The sequence below is a fragment of the Panthera onca genome, chromosome F1, assembly GCF_046562875.1.
Source record: "Panthera onca isolate mPanOnc1 chromosome F1, mPanOnc1 haplotype 2, whole genome shotgun sequence".
NCBI classification, from domain to species: domain Eukaryota; kingdom Metazoa; phylum Chordata; class Mammalia; order Carnivora; family Felidae; genus Panthera; species Panthera onca.
Genome location: NC_138355.1, coordinates 5,538,069 through 5,554,133, shown reverse-complemented (window position 1 = coordinate 5,554,133; position 16,065 = coordinate 5,538,069). Strand labels below are relative to the sequence as shown.

Below are 16,065 nucleotides of genomic sequence, written 5' to 3'. Positions count from 1 at the left end.
GGGGAACAGCCGGCCCGGGAGCAGAGGGGTGGAGGGCAGGGCCACAGGACCAGTCTGGTCTCGCCCGGCGGTTACAGTCCTGGAGCTGGGCCTGGGGCGCCAGGGAGGATTTGGATGGGGGTGGGGGGAAGCTTCTGAGTGTTTGCAAAGTGCTTGCCTCCTCCGCCAACAACGTCCCCAGTTTTAAAAGTTTCTTTGCTTTCTAGAGGGGTGTGTGTGCGTGTGTGTGTGTGTTAAGCGTGGCTATTTTTGGCGAAAAGAGAAACGTGTGCCGCTCTGACCGCTCGTCTCAGAGCCTGATCCCTTCTGGGGTCCCAAACCTAGTCAGTGGAAAGAGGAATGGCCCACCCAGGGGCCATTCAGGCCGCCCGTCTCCGCAAGGACACGGGCCCCGGAGCCGCGGCGTCTTGACGGGATGGGGACGCCCAAGCTCCCCCAGGCCCCGGAGGTCCCGCTGCCCGGGAGGCTGTCAAAGTGTGCCCCATTCACCCGAGCGGCCACTGCCCCGTCCCCACTTCTCCTCGGCAATTCCTGGTTTCTGTCACTGTGTGAGGTCTCAGCGACCCGGCTGGCCAGGCCCGGTCCACAAACCCCAGCGCGGCCCTTCTCGTGCCCGGGCCCTGTGTGTCCCTCCCTGTGACGGGCCTCTCCCAGAGCCTGGGGGCTGGGGATGTGGGGCATTCTGGGGCACAGACGCCTTCACGCGGCCCAACGTGCCCCCCCACGCCCGGAAGGGGGTCCCTCTGATGCTGCACTGTTCCGCGGGGCCTTCCCGGGGTGATCTGAGCCCAGTATTTGGAAGATGCACCTGATCAGGAAAGGCTCCCTGGGGTGTATCTCGGGTCATCGCCAGCCTTAGGCCCGGGTTTAGCAGAGACTGAGCCAACCCGAGGCCCATTTCTGGGGCCTTGGAGGTCGCCCCGCTTGAGCCCGGAGTCTCACGGACTGACGGGACTTTGAAGCAGTCCCGTGCTAAACACTCAAGGGCACTGCAGCCGACAGGCCAGAGAAGCCCCAGCACGCGACACCTGGAGACTCGCCTTCCCTGGTGCCGGGCGCTGCCTTGCGACTCTACAGACGAGGCATTCCAGAACCCCCTCCTCCTCCTAGTGCACCTGACTCACGGCGCGAGGGACGGCGAGGGGCGCTCGCTCCCCGGGACAGCTCTGTCGCTGAGCCCTTAGCGTCAGCTCACAGATCTGGGGCCTGCCCGTCAGGGACTTTCTGAATCCCGGTTTGTTCGTCCGCTTGCTCCTCTTCGTCCACAAACTCGATAAGCTCTCCAGGCCTTGACCCCGTCGGTGAAGAAAATGCCGGCGGGGCCCTGGACCGTGCCCTGCCCTTCCTCCCAAGTAGTTCAACCGGTCCCTTGTTAGGGCTGAACAGCTCATTAGAAGTGCTCCTAACCGCTTCCGAACACGCCCCCGAACGTCTACGTCACACACGTTTCCCCCACCAGGCGTCTATAGGGATGAATCCCGTCTGTACCTTATTCCTGGCGATCCCGGGGGCGGGGGGGGGGGGGGGGCGATGCCCAGGGTGGCGGGTGAATTCCCAGTTCCAAAGGGATCAGATCACCAAAGATCTACCCCCAGGAGAAGGGGAGGGTGGGAAACGAAGCCCTGCCCTCGGAAGGACAGACAGCCTTCGTGCCGAGAGAACAGCATCAGCAGGTTTGGCGGAGCGAGCGCGGGAGGCGCTGGGGACCAAGTCTGGGTCCATCCAGCCGGAAAAATGAGAGCACACAGGGGGTTGAGAAGCCACCAGAAAGGTCACATGAACGTTTATTACATAGAAAAGAGAAACAGGAAGAAAAGGTGTCTAAAGTTGTATTTCCAGGATTTAAAAAAAACACAGATTTGGAATGCCAAAGGATTGCCATGCTTTGTGTATTTATAATAGGAATATATAAATATGTACACGGGGCTATGTATACAGGTTCCTAGCGTCATGCACGCTGTCTGCCATGACGTATACGGCATGGCGTTTGGGCTGTGACTTCTGAAGCTGGCGGGGCGCTGGGGAAGTCGGGGCCCTGCTCGGCGCCTCGAGGGGCGCGGGGCCCCGGGCAGCAGAGGGGCCCCGGGCAGTGGCGGGCGGGCCTGCCGAGGGCTCCGTCCTGAGGACACTGGGAAGGCAAGGCTGCAGGCCTGGGCCCCAGGCTGCAAGTCTGGAAGCTTCCCCAGGTCCCCAACCTGAGACTTTCTCCCTCTCGTAGAACCGAGGAAGGCTCCCGTCCGCGGAATGCGCCGGAAAACCCCCTTGGCAGGCTCGTAGGACCCCAAGGGAAGTGGCCGCGGGTGGGGTGAAGCCGCTGTGGGTCTAGGCAGGAGTAGAAAGAGCGAGCCCTGGGAGACCGGGCAGCGGGTCTTGCCAGAGAACCATGGAAACGAACAGGGATTCGCTTAACAAAAGGAAGAGAGACCCAAACAGTCAATCACGGGTCAAAAACTCCAAGTCTCAACACAACACTCGTCCAAATATAAATTCGGCTAATATGCACACACCCAGGCTTGTGTTTATGTATGTTGTTTAAAAAAGTTTGGCACCAGCTACGACAGGCCTATCACTCGGCCTGCGCAGAGGGCCAGCCAAGTGCTCCCACAGGGTGCCCGGGCCAGTTACGGCCACCATCGCCTGCTCCCCGGTGGGGACGCCCAGCCAGGCGCTGACCCAGAAGGCGGGGTGGGCCTGACCTCCGTCCCCTTCTCTCCCCGCTGCGTCCCGTCCTGGGGCCGGTGGGAGGGTGGTGGGAAAAGGAGCCTCAGAGGAGAGGACCGTCTAGCCCCAGAAGGGCCCAGAAAGGGATCACGGTCCCCGCCGCTCTGGGCAGACCCACGCTGTCCCTCCCACAAGCCAGGCGTGGGGGACGAGCACAGCTGGGTTTGGTGGGTGGGGGTATTGAGCCAAGGGTCCCCAGGAGGAAGAGCTCCAGGCCCAGGGCCCTGCAGATGATGAAGGGGAACTGCACCCACCAAAGCCACGCCGGAGGGACGGCTCCCGGGGGGTGTGAGAGGCCCCTCTGCGGACGTGAAGCACCCAGTCCTAAGTCCCCAGACAGTCCTGTCCTCACCCAGCAACCAAAGGGGCTGTGAGCACACGTGTGTGTGTGTGGGGTGTTGCACGCATGTGTGACAGAGCGTGCATGTGTCTGTGCGCCTCACCTACGGTGACAGTGGCCCGGGCTGGACTGCGGGTGGCTGGCATTTTGGCAAATCCAGGCAGGAAGGGAGGGGCCGGGGACCAAATCCGAGGAGAGAGACAAGCTGTACTGGAAACAGGACCCGTACTCGTGCGACCCTGTCCTCTGCCTCCCGCTGTGACAGGATCGGGACGGGACCGTGGAATCGAGGGTCGCCCGGGCTGGGCTCATCCTCCAGGCCCTTGGCTCGGAGAGAAAAGGGACCGACCGGCGTTGGCTGCCCAGCCCCTCCTTGTCCCCAGCCTACAGATGGTCAAACGGAGGCACGAGCCGGGAGGAGAGACGAACGGCACGGAAGCTGGAAGTCACCCCCGAGGTGCCCCACGCATCACCACAGGGAGGGTCCCACGTGGCTTGCACGCCTGCGACCCCGTGAGCGTTCTGAAGCCCTAGGAGCCCGGCGGGTGAAGAACGCGGGAGCCCGAACATCGCCCACCTGCTCAGGCCGCTCCCGGCCTCCCCTCCCACTGCCTGGCCTCCTCGCCACCCCGACACACACACAGCGCCCTCTGCGGAAAGAGGCGCCCCTCCTGCCTCCACTCACTTTGCTGTTCCCCCCCGAGGGCGGGAAGGGCAGGGCGTGGCAGCCAGGGCGCCGGGAGACCCCTGTCAGTCCACACCAGCGTCCACGGAGTGCTCTCTGGATACAAACGCAGGGCAGGGAGCCCCGCCTTCGAGAACCGCCTGCCGCCAGCACCGGGGGGGACCGTTGAGTTGAGAAGAAGGAAGCCCGTCTCTGCTCAGCCCCGGGGCAGGTTCGCGGTCAGCAGCGGCTCCAGACGGCTCCCGCACGTGCAAAGTCACGGTCTCCAGGGAGGGTCACAGTGCAGCTGGGACCCACCTGCGGTCCCTCTGAGGAAAGCCCTCCGAACCAACCACCAAGCGGGAGTAATAAATACGCTGAACAAGGTCTGCGGCCACCACCTGGGGGGCTTGGGTCTAAGTTCCGGGTCCCTAAGCGGTTGACGCGACACACACGGGCTTTCTTTGCCAATGCCACCAACGGGGTGAAAACAGCGAGTGTCGTGGCAGCCGGAGGGGCTCGGGGCGCAGGATCCAGGCAAAACCAAAGTAACCCTTGCAAACTCACCCCTCTGTGCAGGGATGGGGGTTCGGGAAGAAAGCATTTGAGACTTACTTTTGCATTTTAAAGAGCTGAGCTGTGGCAAAAGGGACAGCCTTCCCCCTGGAGAGCCCCAGGCCTCCGGAAGGCCTTCTCTCTTCCCGGGGACTCAGCCCCGCCTTGCGCTGGCCTCAGGGCTCAGTGTTGGGATTTTCCTTCTGACGCCCGGGTCCCTGTTCTTCCCGGGCGAATGGTGACCGTGTGGCTTCCGCCACCGTCTCTACGTGTCCTGCCCGCTGCTCCTCGGCCCTCGGGGCGTCCGCATGAAGCTGAAGTCACGGCCCTGCCTCTGGGAGTGGTGGTCAGAGCGCCTGGAGCCCCCAGGCAGGGACGGCGGGGGGCCTGGTCCTCCGTGTTAGGACCGGGCAGCTCCCCCGTCGTCGGGGCTGACACACGGCTCTGGGGCCACACAGGGAAGGCATCTTGCTCCTGGTCCCTTCTTTACGCCCCCTCAAGTGCAGCCGGGGACCGGCTCCAAGGCCAGGCCTGCCGCTTCTGAAGCCGGGGCAGAGGGGCAGCTGGAGCGTGTCGGCCCCACCGTGGCCCCTGCCCCACAGCGGCCAGAAGGGTGCAGGGACCGGGGCCCGACGTCCCCCGTCCCCCGCCGCTCCCACGGGGCCTGGGCCTCCCGGCCGGAGGTCCTCGGCTCTACCGCGGACTCGGAACTGAACAGTCTCCACCATGCACGGGACGCCCCCGGGTCCCGGTGGCTCCTTCTTGCCCCAGGAACTGCCGCTCAGGTCCGAGGGCCACCGCAGGGTCCTGGGTGTATCCCGTGTGCTGCGACCTTCTCTGCGTGCCTGAAGTCCCTGCCCCAGACACCCGCGGCTGGGGGGCATCCTGCAGAAGCGTGAGCACCGAGAGGCCGCACCTGGGGTGAGCCCGGGACCTCGGGGCCATCGCCCGTGTGCCGCGTCACTTGCTCACGGGAACCCTACTTTGCAGCCGGCTGCCGTTTAATGAATCGGCTGAACTTCCAACAGCCCGAGCGGCCACCTCAGACTCCTTGGAGGCCACTGGCCACTGGCCGTCACCTGATGACGGTGACACTCAGGCCACAGTGGGCTGCTCCCCGGTGAGGCGATCCTCACGGACTCTCCAGTTCGGAAGCAGGTGGCAGCGGAGGGGAGCCTCGGAGGCGGGGGTGCCCAGGGGAATGGGCCTTCCGAGCCCACCGAGCCCTGTAGTAGGCCGCCCCCACCGGGCTCAGGGTGACACTTGTCACCCAGGAAAACCCCGCCTGTGTCTGGACTGCCACTAAACGTGCCACGGAGACTGCTCTTTCCTCTCTGCCCCTCCGCGGCCGGAAGGCAAGATCCTCTGCTCCCAGCAGCCTCCTGGTCTCTTCCTGGCCCACCGGAAGGTTCTGCCTTTCTGCAGAAAACCAAGCCTGGTCCCACGCGTTGAAAACACACAGGATCGCATACACGGAAGCAGCAGCAGAGAGGCCTGGCTGGGTCGGGGGGGAAAGGACAGGAAGACGGACACAGCCAGGGGTTTAGGAAGTGCAGCCCGGCCCCGGGCGGCCACGGGAGCAGACCGGGTGTTGGTCAAAGCCAAGCGGCTGGCAGAGGGGCCGGATCCGGCCGCCTCCGACTCAGGGCTGGGGGTGGTGGGTAGGGACTGCGGCCGGGGGGTGGGGGGTTCCACTTCTCCACGGGGAGCCCCAGGCCCGCAAACAGCTTGGAGCCAGACCCACGGTTTAGCAATTCCCGCGAGATGAAAACGGGCATGCAGATGTCCACCTGTCACATGACCTTGGATCTCCTTTCTCTTAACCTCAGATCAACACTCGACCCGCAGTGGCCCAAACAACTTCCGTGAGCTCCTGCCCCCCTCCCCCTCCAGGATCCAACTCACAATCTTTACGCAGGTGCCGCAAAGGCCCCGACTGTCCCTTTGCAGTGGGAGGAACCCCCGTCACAACAGCAACGTCCCCGGGGACTCGTGCGCAAGAGGGGTTTTCGGAGAGAAGGGCACGACTCCTACGGTTTTCTTTTTTTTGCCACTCTATATCCCCGAACGCTCTCGAATGCTGGGTTCCCTTCCGTCGCTTCCTGAGGCCCAAATCTGACCTGAACCAACAAGGTGACGCTATTTGGCGTTTTTATTGATCCCAATCGGCCCGACTGTTCACACGTCTCTCCGCAGAAACGGTCCTGTGCTTGACGGCGGGGAGCTGGTCCCGACTGGGCAGCAGGAAACGGGCGGTAAACGTCTCTCGTTCTTTCTCGGATCCGGGTTTTTGGAATTCCGAGACCCGTCCGGCCCCGAGGATTTCCGGAGGGCCGCGGGCCAGAAGCGGAGTTAAGTGTAACGAGAAAGCTTCTGGCCTTCGTTGGGGATTCTGGTCTGGGGGGTGGGGGTCACTGGCCTCCTTCCAGAGAAGCAAAGATCGAAACACAACCAGGCCCAGAGATTTCAGGCGTGAGGAAGGGAGTGGGTGAAGCGTGGGCTGCAGAAGGGAGAGGCAGGGTCAGGAGACGCTTAGGGGGACCCAGGGAGCCGTGCGAGGCAGGGGTGAGCCCAGAATGCCAGCTTCGCTGTCAGCAACCCTGACCCCACTCCCTACCCCACTTGAGATGCTCGGGGCTCCCGCGTCTTTCTGGAGCAGGGGGAGGGGTGGGCAGCCTCACAGCCTGCCAAGAAAAGCAGATGTGTTTTCGAAATAAATATCTTTCTAAATCGCCCCCACTTGGCGCTCCAAACCCAGGACATGGCAGAAGAGAAGACGTAAGGGTCCTTGTGCCCGCCGCCGCCTGGTGCGCCCCTCACGGACCACCCCGGAGTTCTTGGCGGCTCCTTCGGGCTCACAGCTGCTGTGGGATGCCCTGCTCCTTGTAGCCTGCGAGGAAGAAGCAGAGAGACGGGGTGAGGCGCTAGCTTCCTCCGGGATTTCCCCAGGAGGTGCCTGCGAACCGGAATATGTTCGTGAGGTCTTATTCTCACTGAAGTAGAAATGACTGCTATGCTTGAGGGAGGCGGGGGGGTCCGGCTTTTCCCAGGGGCATGCACTTTTTAATGGGAAACAGAAGGATGAATGGAGAGCCATGGAAATTTGGGTTTACTGGGGGTATCGGAGAGGGGGGTGTCCGGGTGGGGGCGGTAAGGTATTCAACGAATTCAAGGTATTCAAGCCACACCCCAGAAGTCACTGCCTGGTGTGACTTCCCAGGGCAGAGCCGTGGGAGGCAGTGGCAGTGTGACAGGCACCTGGGACGTGTGGATGGACAGGAGGACGGAAAGCAAAACAGAAGACAGGACGCAAAAGACCGTCACCGCATGTGTGAGCTCAAGCAGCCGGACGTGTGGGACACAAAGGGCTCCAAGCCTTTAAAACACCGTCAATCATTTTGAGGCCGTTGGGAAAATTCAGCCACTGGAATCTGCTGAAAGGCTCCCCCCGTTAGCTGGTCACTCAGCCCCCAGAGGGAACTTCTGTGGACTTGACTGCTTTTTGTCTATTTCCCAAATTATTCACCAATTTTGAGTCCTAATTATGGGGGGGGGGGGGGCGCGGAAATGTAGGAAAGAGAGAAGATGTCCCAGATGACACAGGAGTGACCGTGAGTTGGCAGCTGTTGAAGCCGGCGTGGGCGCTGAGGGGCTCAGTATACCAGGCCCTCGGCTTTTGTCTATGTTTCAACGTTGTCCAAAGCAAAAAGCTAAAGATCGAAACAAAAAGAAAACAAAAGCAAAACCCGGGATACACAAAAGACGCAAAAATAAATACAAACAGATCTAAAAAACAAAAACAAAATAAAAGCCTGATGGCCAAGTTGGTGGCGGGGGGGGGGGGGGGGTGGGGGGGGGTAGGCGGGGAGCATCCCTGTTCTGGGGACGGTGAGGCCAGTGGCGGGTTCGAGGCCGCCCATCGCCCATCGGCAGACTCACCTTGGGAAACTTGGGGGCGACACAAGATGTGAGGCCGCAGGAGGGAGCGGAGAGAAAGAAAGAGAGAAAACAGGGTGAAGACAGGGTAAAAACAGAGGCCACGGGGGCTGAGGAGGAGGCGGTAGAAGGACTGTGCCCCGGTCCAGGGACCAGCAGGTGCGTGCTGGGCTGCAGGGGCTCACGGGAGGCTCCCATGGGGCCACCCCCAGCCCCACAGCTCAACCAAGCCCACTCCTCCCTCCGGGACCACCCCCTGCCCCTCACTCTCTCCTCGCCGCCCCCCATGGGCGCCTGGAGATGAATTCCAGGTGGGCCCAAGGAGAGATGCCTGCAGGACAGACTGAAGATTTGGAAGCGACCCATCCTGGCCCCAGCCTGGCTGCGCCTGAGCCACACGGTCACCCTTTATAGGGACAGGAGCCACACACAGAAAACCTAGCGCCTCGGGAAAGCCCGAGGCCGGGTGGGGCGATGGCCAACAGATTTTGTCTTGTCGACTCTCCGGATCAGCGGGCAGTGGTTGTCCAAAGCCGTGTATCGAGAACACACACGACTCATCAGCAGGAAGCGTCCTGAATCCGATCTGCAGCGTCTGCCCCGGGTGCAGCGGCAGAGGGAGAGTGCCAGAGAACGGCCGAGGACGAATGGACCCGCGACCAGGACGGGCTGTCGTGGGCCGTACTTTGTCGTTATTCACATCAGCAGAGCAGCAAGCTCCTGCGTCCTCGGTTTGAACGTCTACTTAGCTCCGGGTTTAACCTGGTGGTCCTCTTGCTGGGGGGGTGTCTCTTGGGGGTATGTTTGTCGATGACGCTCGGGACAGGGCTGTGTGAAAATCATCCTGCTCTGTTCCGACCGAGAAGTTTCCTTCTTTTTTGCGGCGAGGGGCGGGATGACCCCAGAAAGGACAGCCCCCGTCCACCTGTTGATTCGGGCGGACAAGTCAACTGTGGGTCCTCCCCTCAGAGTGTCCTTCCTGGGTGGTTTCCTCCTGCAGCCAAGTCTAAAGACTCTGGCGCAAAAAGAGCATCCCCGGAGCCAGTGTGGGGACATCCAAGGAGCCGAGTGACCACAGCGAAGGCCTGGGGAGGGGTGGAAATGGGGGTTCTCGCACTGGTATCCCGTGGCCCACCCAGAGCGGCCACCCGGACATGGGAGGGGTTTCCGGCTAAGACCACAGTCTGGGGTGATGGAAAGAGAGGATGTGACCAGGTTTCCCCCCATCTTCTTGGGGTCTGGGCTGGGGGTGGGGCTTTCAATTATGTCTGAGATACAGACCCCGTGGTCCCTGGATTTTAAGGGTGACCCAGATAAAAATAACCAGAAAGCTCTAGGGATTAGGCGCCACCTCACTTTTACTGAGACAGGCCGGTGACACGACACGTTCCGCTCCAGTGGAAGGTTTCCTTCCTAAATGCCCAAGTGCCCCGCCGGCCATCGGCGCGATGGCAAAAAAGGCAGTCGAGGGGTCAGGCTTTGCCACTGAGGCTGAGGACGCTTCCCAGAGCAGACACACCTCCCAGGTTCCAACTGGGGAAGGGTCAGGAGCCTGTGGGCCGTCCCACAGGCCCCTAGGGAAGCGGCCAGTTCCCTCTGGGGAACCGTCAGCCTCGCTGCACCGCCTACGATCGATCGATCGATCGATCGATCGCACCCTCCCCCCGAATGCCTGCGATGGCCCGCACCCTCCCCCGAGCACACAGGGGGAGGCTCCCGTGACGGGCCTGCCTCGGTCTCTGTCTCCTTGCCCACCTCCACCCTGACTTCCTGAGGGGGGGGCGGTGTCTGCCCTGAGAACGGCCCTCCCCAGCCTCCCGACCACTCCCCTGCTTATCCCTCCCACTGCTGGCCAGGCTTGGTGCTCCCCTCCTGTTTCTCTGGCTGTCCCTGTCTCCCAGGGTCTGCCTGGTTTGCCCGGGCTCTGGGACCCCCTGGCAGAACAGCCACCCCACGTCTTCACTGACCTCTGCTGCCGGACGACCTCCTTCCCGGAAGCCAGTCTGACCGATCAACCACTGGTTCTGCTGGATCCCACTCGGGCTCCAGCCCCCCCCCCCCCACCCCCCCGGAGTGGGAACCCACCGGGGAACCCACCGCAGGGACGGACGGACAGGTGCCCTTCTCCCACCGGTGGTTTTCGTCACCAGAAAGCGTTTATCGAACATCTAGTTGCAACAGGTTTTTTCAACTATGTTCTGCAAAGGGAAAAACTTAATCGTGACATCCAAAGGAGATCCTGAAAGTAATTAAAATTCCATATATTTCTAGACATGGAGATGCGAAACAAACAAAAAAAACCTCACCAAATTTCAAACACGAACGATATCCATAAAATAATCCAAATTTTAAAAACTGCGTAAGATACATTTGAATATATTCTGTAAAGGCTCTGGAATGATGACCCAAATGTTGCCAGGGGTTCCTTCTGAATATCTTTAAATATTTCCTTATTCGTGCTATTTTTTTTCACTCTCTTCCTCATTTTCTGCATTTTTTTAAATAATAATAAGCAGTGGTTTTACGCTTAGAGAACATTAAGCCATTTTCATTTTACTGAAAAAATTTCCCCTGAGGATGTTTTGTACTTCTGAGAAGCATTAGTCACTAAGGTTACTAACACGGTTCCACATAGAGCTTTTTTTTTTTTAATTGCCCTGGACGTCTTTGCAAGAAAGTCGCAAATATCTGGAGGCCTGCTTGTGTTCTTACCTTGAGGGGATATTTGTGAAACCACTGGAAACACGCCAAAGCGTTCTTAAATGAAACAAAATGGCTCCCTCCATGTCTCTGCAGAAAGACCCCGCGTGAAACCTCAGTAACACCTTCTCCTGCTCTGTCCAAACCACGACAGGAGACGCCTAGAGCTTAAAACACATCATGCTATTCTGCACTCGTGAGAATTCCTTAATGCACCGAGGGAGGTCGGCCTCATAGAGATCTCTCCTCTACTTGGCCAAAACCGTCTGCTTAGAAAGTTCAGGAAAGTCCCAGGAAAAGCAGACGTTGGGTGTTACCACCTCACCCTTCAGTCCATTTTTGGCAAGTATGGTTGTTGTTTCTTTACAAGTCATTTTGGAAGATCTCTTTTTATCGTTGTAGAGCCAAACAGCGGTGAGTGGTTTTAGTTCTTTGTGTGTGGGGGGGGGGGGGGGGGAGGGGGGGATGTTATCATTTATTTACTTATTTATTTTTAATCAAAATATCTTTTTTTCCCAGGAATAGAATAGTGATTCATCACTTCCACAGAACACCCAGTGCTCATCCCAACCAGTGCCCCTCCCTAACACCCATCACATCACCCCTCAGCCCTTCTCCTCGCTCAACACCCCACCGGCAACCCTCAGTTTGTTCTCTGTATTTAAGAGTCTCTTACGGTTGGTCTCCTTCTCTGTTTTTATATTATTTTTGCGTCCCTTTCCCTTATGTTCATCTGTTGTGTATCTTAAATGCCACACGTGAGTGAAGTCACGATATTTGTCTTTCTCTGACTTATTTCACTTAGCATGATACTCTCTAGTTCCATCCACGTAGTTGCAAATGGCAAGATTTCATTCTTTTTGATCGCCGAGTAATACTCCATTGTGTGTGTGTATATATATACTCCATTGTGTGTGTGTATGTGTGTACACACACACACACACACACACCGCTTCTTTATCCATTCATCCACCGATGGACATTTGGGCTCTTTCCATACTTTGCCTCTTGTCGATAGTGCTGCTATAAACTTTGGGGGTGCATGTGCCCCTACAAATTACACATCTGTATCCCTTGGGTAAATTCCTAGCAGTGCTATTGCTGGGTCATAGGGTAGGTCTATTTTTAATTTTTTGAGGAACCTCCACACTGTTTTCCAGAGCGGCTGCACCAGTTTGCATTCCCGCCAACAGTGCAAAAGAGACCCTCTTTCTCCGCATCCTCGCCAACATCTGCTGTTCCTGAGTTGTTAACGTTAGCCATTCTGACAGGTGCCAGGTGGTATCTCATTGTGGTTTTGATGTGTATTTCCCTGATGATGAGTGACGTTGAGCATTTTTTCATGGGTCGGTTGGCCATCTGGATGTCTCCTTGGAAGAAGTGTCTATTCATGTCTTTTGCCCGTTTCTTCACTGGATTATTTGTTTTTTGGCTGTTGAGTTTGTAAGTTCTTTGTAGGTGTTGGATACTAACCCTTTATCTGATATGTCATTTGCAAATATCTTCTCCCAGTCTGTCGGTTGCCTTTTAGTTTTGCTGATTGTTTCCTTCGCTGTGCAGAAGCCTTTTATTTTGATGAGGTCCCAGTAGTTCATTTTTGCTTTTGTTTCCCTTGCCTCCGGAGACGTGTTGAGTAAGAAGTTGCTGTGGCCAAGATCAAAGAGGTTTTTTGCCTGCTTTCTCCTCGAGGATTCTGATGGCTTTCTGTCTTACATTGAGGTCTTTCATCCATTTTGAGTTTATTATTGTGCATGATGGGAGAAAGTGGCCCAGGTTCATTTTTCTTTGTGTCGCTGTCCAGTTTTCCCAGCACCACTTGCTGAAGAGTCTTTTTTCCACTGCATATTCTTTCCTGCTTTGTCAAAGATTAGTTGGCCATAGGTTTGTGGGTGCGTTTCTGGGTTCTCTATTCTCTTCCATTGATCTGTGTGTCTCTTTTTGTGCCAGTGTCTTGATGATGACAGCTTTGTAACACAGCTTGAAGTCCGGGATTGTGATGCCTCCTGCTTTGGTTTTCTTTTTCAAGGTTGCTTTCTCTATTTGGGGTCTTTTCTGGTTCCATACACATTTTAGGATTGTTTGTTCTAGCTCTGTGAAGAATGCTGGTGTGACTTTGATAGGGATCGCATTGAATATGTAGATTGCTCTGGGGAGTATCGACATTTTAACAGTATTTGTTCTTCTAATCCAGGAGCATGGAACGTTTTTCCATTTTGGGGGGTGTGTCGTTTTCGATTTCTTTCATAAGCTTTCTATAGTTTTCAGCATATCGATTTTTCACCTCTTCGGTTAGGTTTATCTCCAGGTATACTGCCAGGTTATCTTTTAAAGGTTCATCAAGTCATTTTTGGTAAACTTGACTTTGTAACATTAAGCACTCGCACAGAACAGTTTTGTGTCTGCACCAAGTGTGGGCCAAATGATCGGCAAGGGTTCACGCAGCACAACGAACAACGCCGAGATCCCAAGGAGGAGGCAAATCGTGCTGTCCTGGCTGTCCAACGAAACAAAACACACGCCACAGTCACAGGGCGTCCCGTGGGCAGAGATGCCAGGTAGGCTTTCCTTCTTTCTGGAAAACTGCAGGATGGAGACAGGGGATGCCAGGCACGGGGACCTCAGCTCACGCGGGCCACGCCCCGGCCATTCAGGGTCCTCGGGGGCTGCTTCCTTGATAAAGAGGAGGCCGATGCATATGAGCTGATGAGCAGCTCTGTCTTTCTTGCTCATGGCCTCTGGTTCAGATCTCTGCCTGTCTGCACTCAGGATTCCCTGCAGGCATTGGGCCGGGCGCGTGGGGAGGGTCCCCTGTGCCAGGGGGCTGCAGACTCCAGTGATGAGGACACCCGTGAGCCCTCCTGAGCCCCGGGCTCCAGGGAGGGGCGGGCCTGCCTGCAAAGCGCCAACACCCCGCAGGATCACAGCCGCCCAGACCATTCGGCGCCTGCCCCCTCCCCCCGAATCCCGGCCCCCGCCCCAGAAAGCAGGGCGCTGGCGGGCTACTCACTGGCGAGGATGACCATGTCCATGCCCCAGAAGATGCTCATGATCCAGCCCACCATGACGATGGCCGTGAGGGTCTGGATGAGGGCCGCTGCGATGTTCAGCCAGAAGACGCAGCACACGTGCCTGTCCGGGAGGTCGGTGCGGGCTCCGCAGAGGACGGCGAAGGCCGAGACGAACGTCCCTGTGAGAGGCCAGAGGGGACAGCTTTCGGAGGGTGCCGGGGATACGGTGGCCTGCGTGCTGACGGCCGGCCGGGGACCCAGCTGCCCAACCCCCCAGGAGCTCGGAGAGGAGCGGCCGGCATCCAGCACCTTCCCACTCCGGCCCGGCCCACCTCTTAGCCCCACGCCGGCGAGGCCCATGTGGCAGCCTGAGGGGGCGCACGGTCCTGGGGCCACGACAAGCCGTCCCTGCAAGTGGGGGAGGGGACGGGGAGCCTGAGATTTACTGAACATCCACGGGCACACAGAGCAAGGTTGTGCATGTGTCCAGGGCCCTTACCGGGTATGACTTCCCAGGTCCCTACGGGAAATGTCGCGACGCAGCTGTCATTTGCCTGGAGCCAGGCTGCCTTCCTACTGGGCCCTGGGCCTCGCGGCAGCCCACAGCAGGACGAGTGGCCGTCCCCTGTCTGCAGCAGCCACCACAACCTCAGCGGCTTCGAGCAGCGGGTACCATCCTCTTACAGCTCGGGAGGTCACGAGTCTGGAACGTCCTCAGGGCTGGGTCCTTCCGGAGGCTCTTCGGCTGCCGCGTTTATGGGCTCCCTGCCCCTCCCGCACCAGCCCAGCCAGCGCCCACATCCCTCCTCTGCGACCCCTGCTCCCACACCCCACACCTTCACATCTCTCCCTGACTCTGACCCTCCCGCCTCCCTCCTGCAAGACCCGTGATGACGCTGGGCCCACCCGATCAGCCAAGGAGACCCCCCACCCCCCGTCGCAAGGTCCTTCCCGTAGTCACGTCTGCAGAGCCCCCTACGCTGTGGAAGGGAACATTTTCCCAGGCTCTGGGGGTCAGGGTGTGCACATCTCTGGGGGGCATCATTCCGCCTTCCACGCTAAGCAGGTGTCAGCCAGGAGTCCCTCGAGCTTTGACACCTGGTGTCCTGCCCCCTGCCCTGAGAGACTGCCCCCCCCCGAGAGACTGCCCCCCCAGAGGCTGCCCCTCCCCCCAGAGACTGCCCCTCCCCCCAGAGACTGCCCCCCCAGGGCCAGTGATGGACTTTCATCTGCGAACCAACCAGTCCACAGCCCACACGCCAATCCCCTCCTTCACAGGCTCTCACACTCCGGGCCACCAGGTTCACACCCAACACAGAGCCCAAAGTGGGGCTCGATCCCATGACCCCGGGATCATGACCTGAGCCAAATTCAAGAGTTGGATGTGCAACTGACTGAGCCACCCAGGCCCCCCTAAAACCTAGGGGGCGTCTTTAAAGGGGCTGCCGACTCCCACTGCCTCGCAGGCGGGGGTGACGTGCCATAGCAGGTCCAGACGAGAGAGCAGGACATTCCGGAAATGAGCCAGGAGACCGGTGAGCTCCCTCACCCCCTTCCTCCTCACGGTTCCCACGCCTCAGGGAAGCTTCCCCGGGGGCCCTTTTCCTCCCTCTCTGCACCCTGGCTTCTGGCCTGTCCCTGCCCAATCTCGGTGGCCCACGCTGGCTTCCCGAGGTGGCCTTTCCCACGGGCCCGCCCCTTGGTGCCTCAGATCCAAGGCTGACCCGAGTCCACGTGCTGATTCCTGATCCTGACCCCTGCCCACGCTCCTCCTCTTAACAACTGCCACCGACTGTGTTTCTGCCGCCTGAAAGGCTGACAGTCCCTCTGGGACCCCAGGTGGCATCCCATTCACCTTACTGTCCCCAGCCCCCAGCGCAGCGCCTGAATACGGGAGGTGGAATTCGAGGGTCCAAATGCACCCAGCATCCCGTGCGTGTCAGACCACCTGCATTACACCTGCTCCGTGTGCTAAACCTGCAGATGCCTAGAGGGAGTGATGTCACCAAGACGGCACCAGAGGTCCTTGCTGACGTCACTGCCTTTCCCCAAAAGGAGAGCCAACAAGTATTCATTAGCAAAACACCACCGAAGACTCCAAGAATGGGGGCGGTGAGGCGAGAGCACCCTCACACCGCAGA

General features: G+C 58.8%; 1 protein-coding gene and 1 long non-coding RNA gene across 2 annotated transcripts in view; both read right to left on the bottom strand.

Moving 5' to 3' along the window:
• LOC145713337 (uncharacterized) overlaps positions 1–16,065 on the bottom strand; it is a 385,846-nt gene that overhangs the window by 98,087 nt on the left and 271,694 nt on the right. The gene's annotated exons all lie outside the window — the stretch shown is intronic.
• The window catches only part of STUM (stum, mechanosensory transduction mediator homolog), a 62,038-nt gene continuing 47,725 nt past the window's right edge, over positions 1,753–16,065 (bottom strand). The window contains exons 2-3 of the mRNA XM_060643314.3: positions 13,924–14,103; positions 1,753–7,170 (exon numbers count right to left, since the gene is read on the bottom strand). Coding sequence (XP_060499297.3) covers positions 7,136–7,170; positions 13,924–14,103 — 215 coding nt within the window. The 3' untranslated portion in view covers positions 1,753–7,135. The remainder of the gene's footprint in view (positions 7,171–13,923; positions 14,104–16,065) is intronic.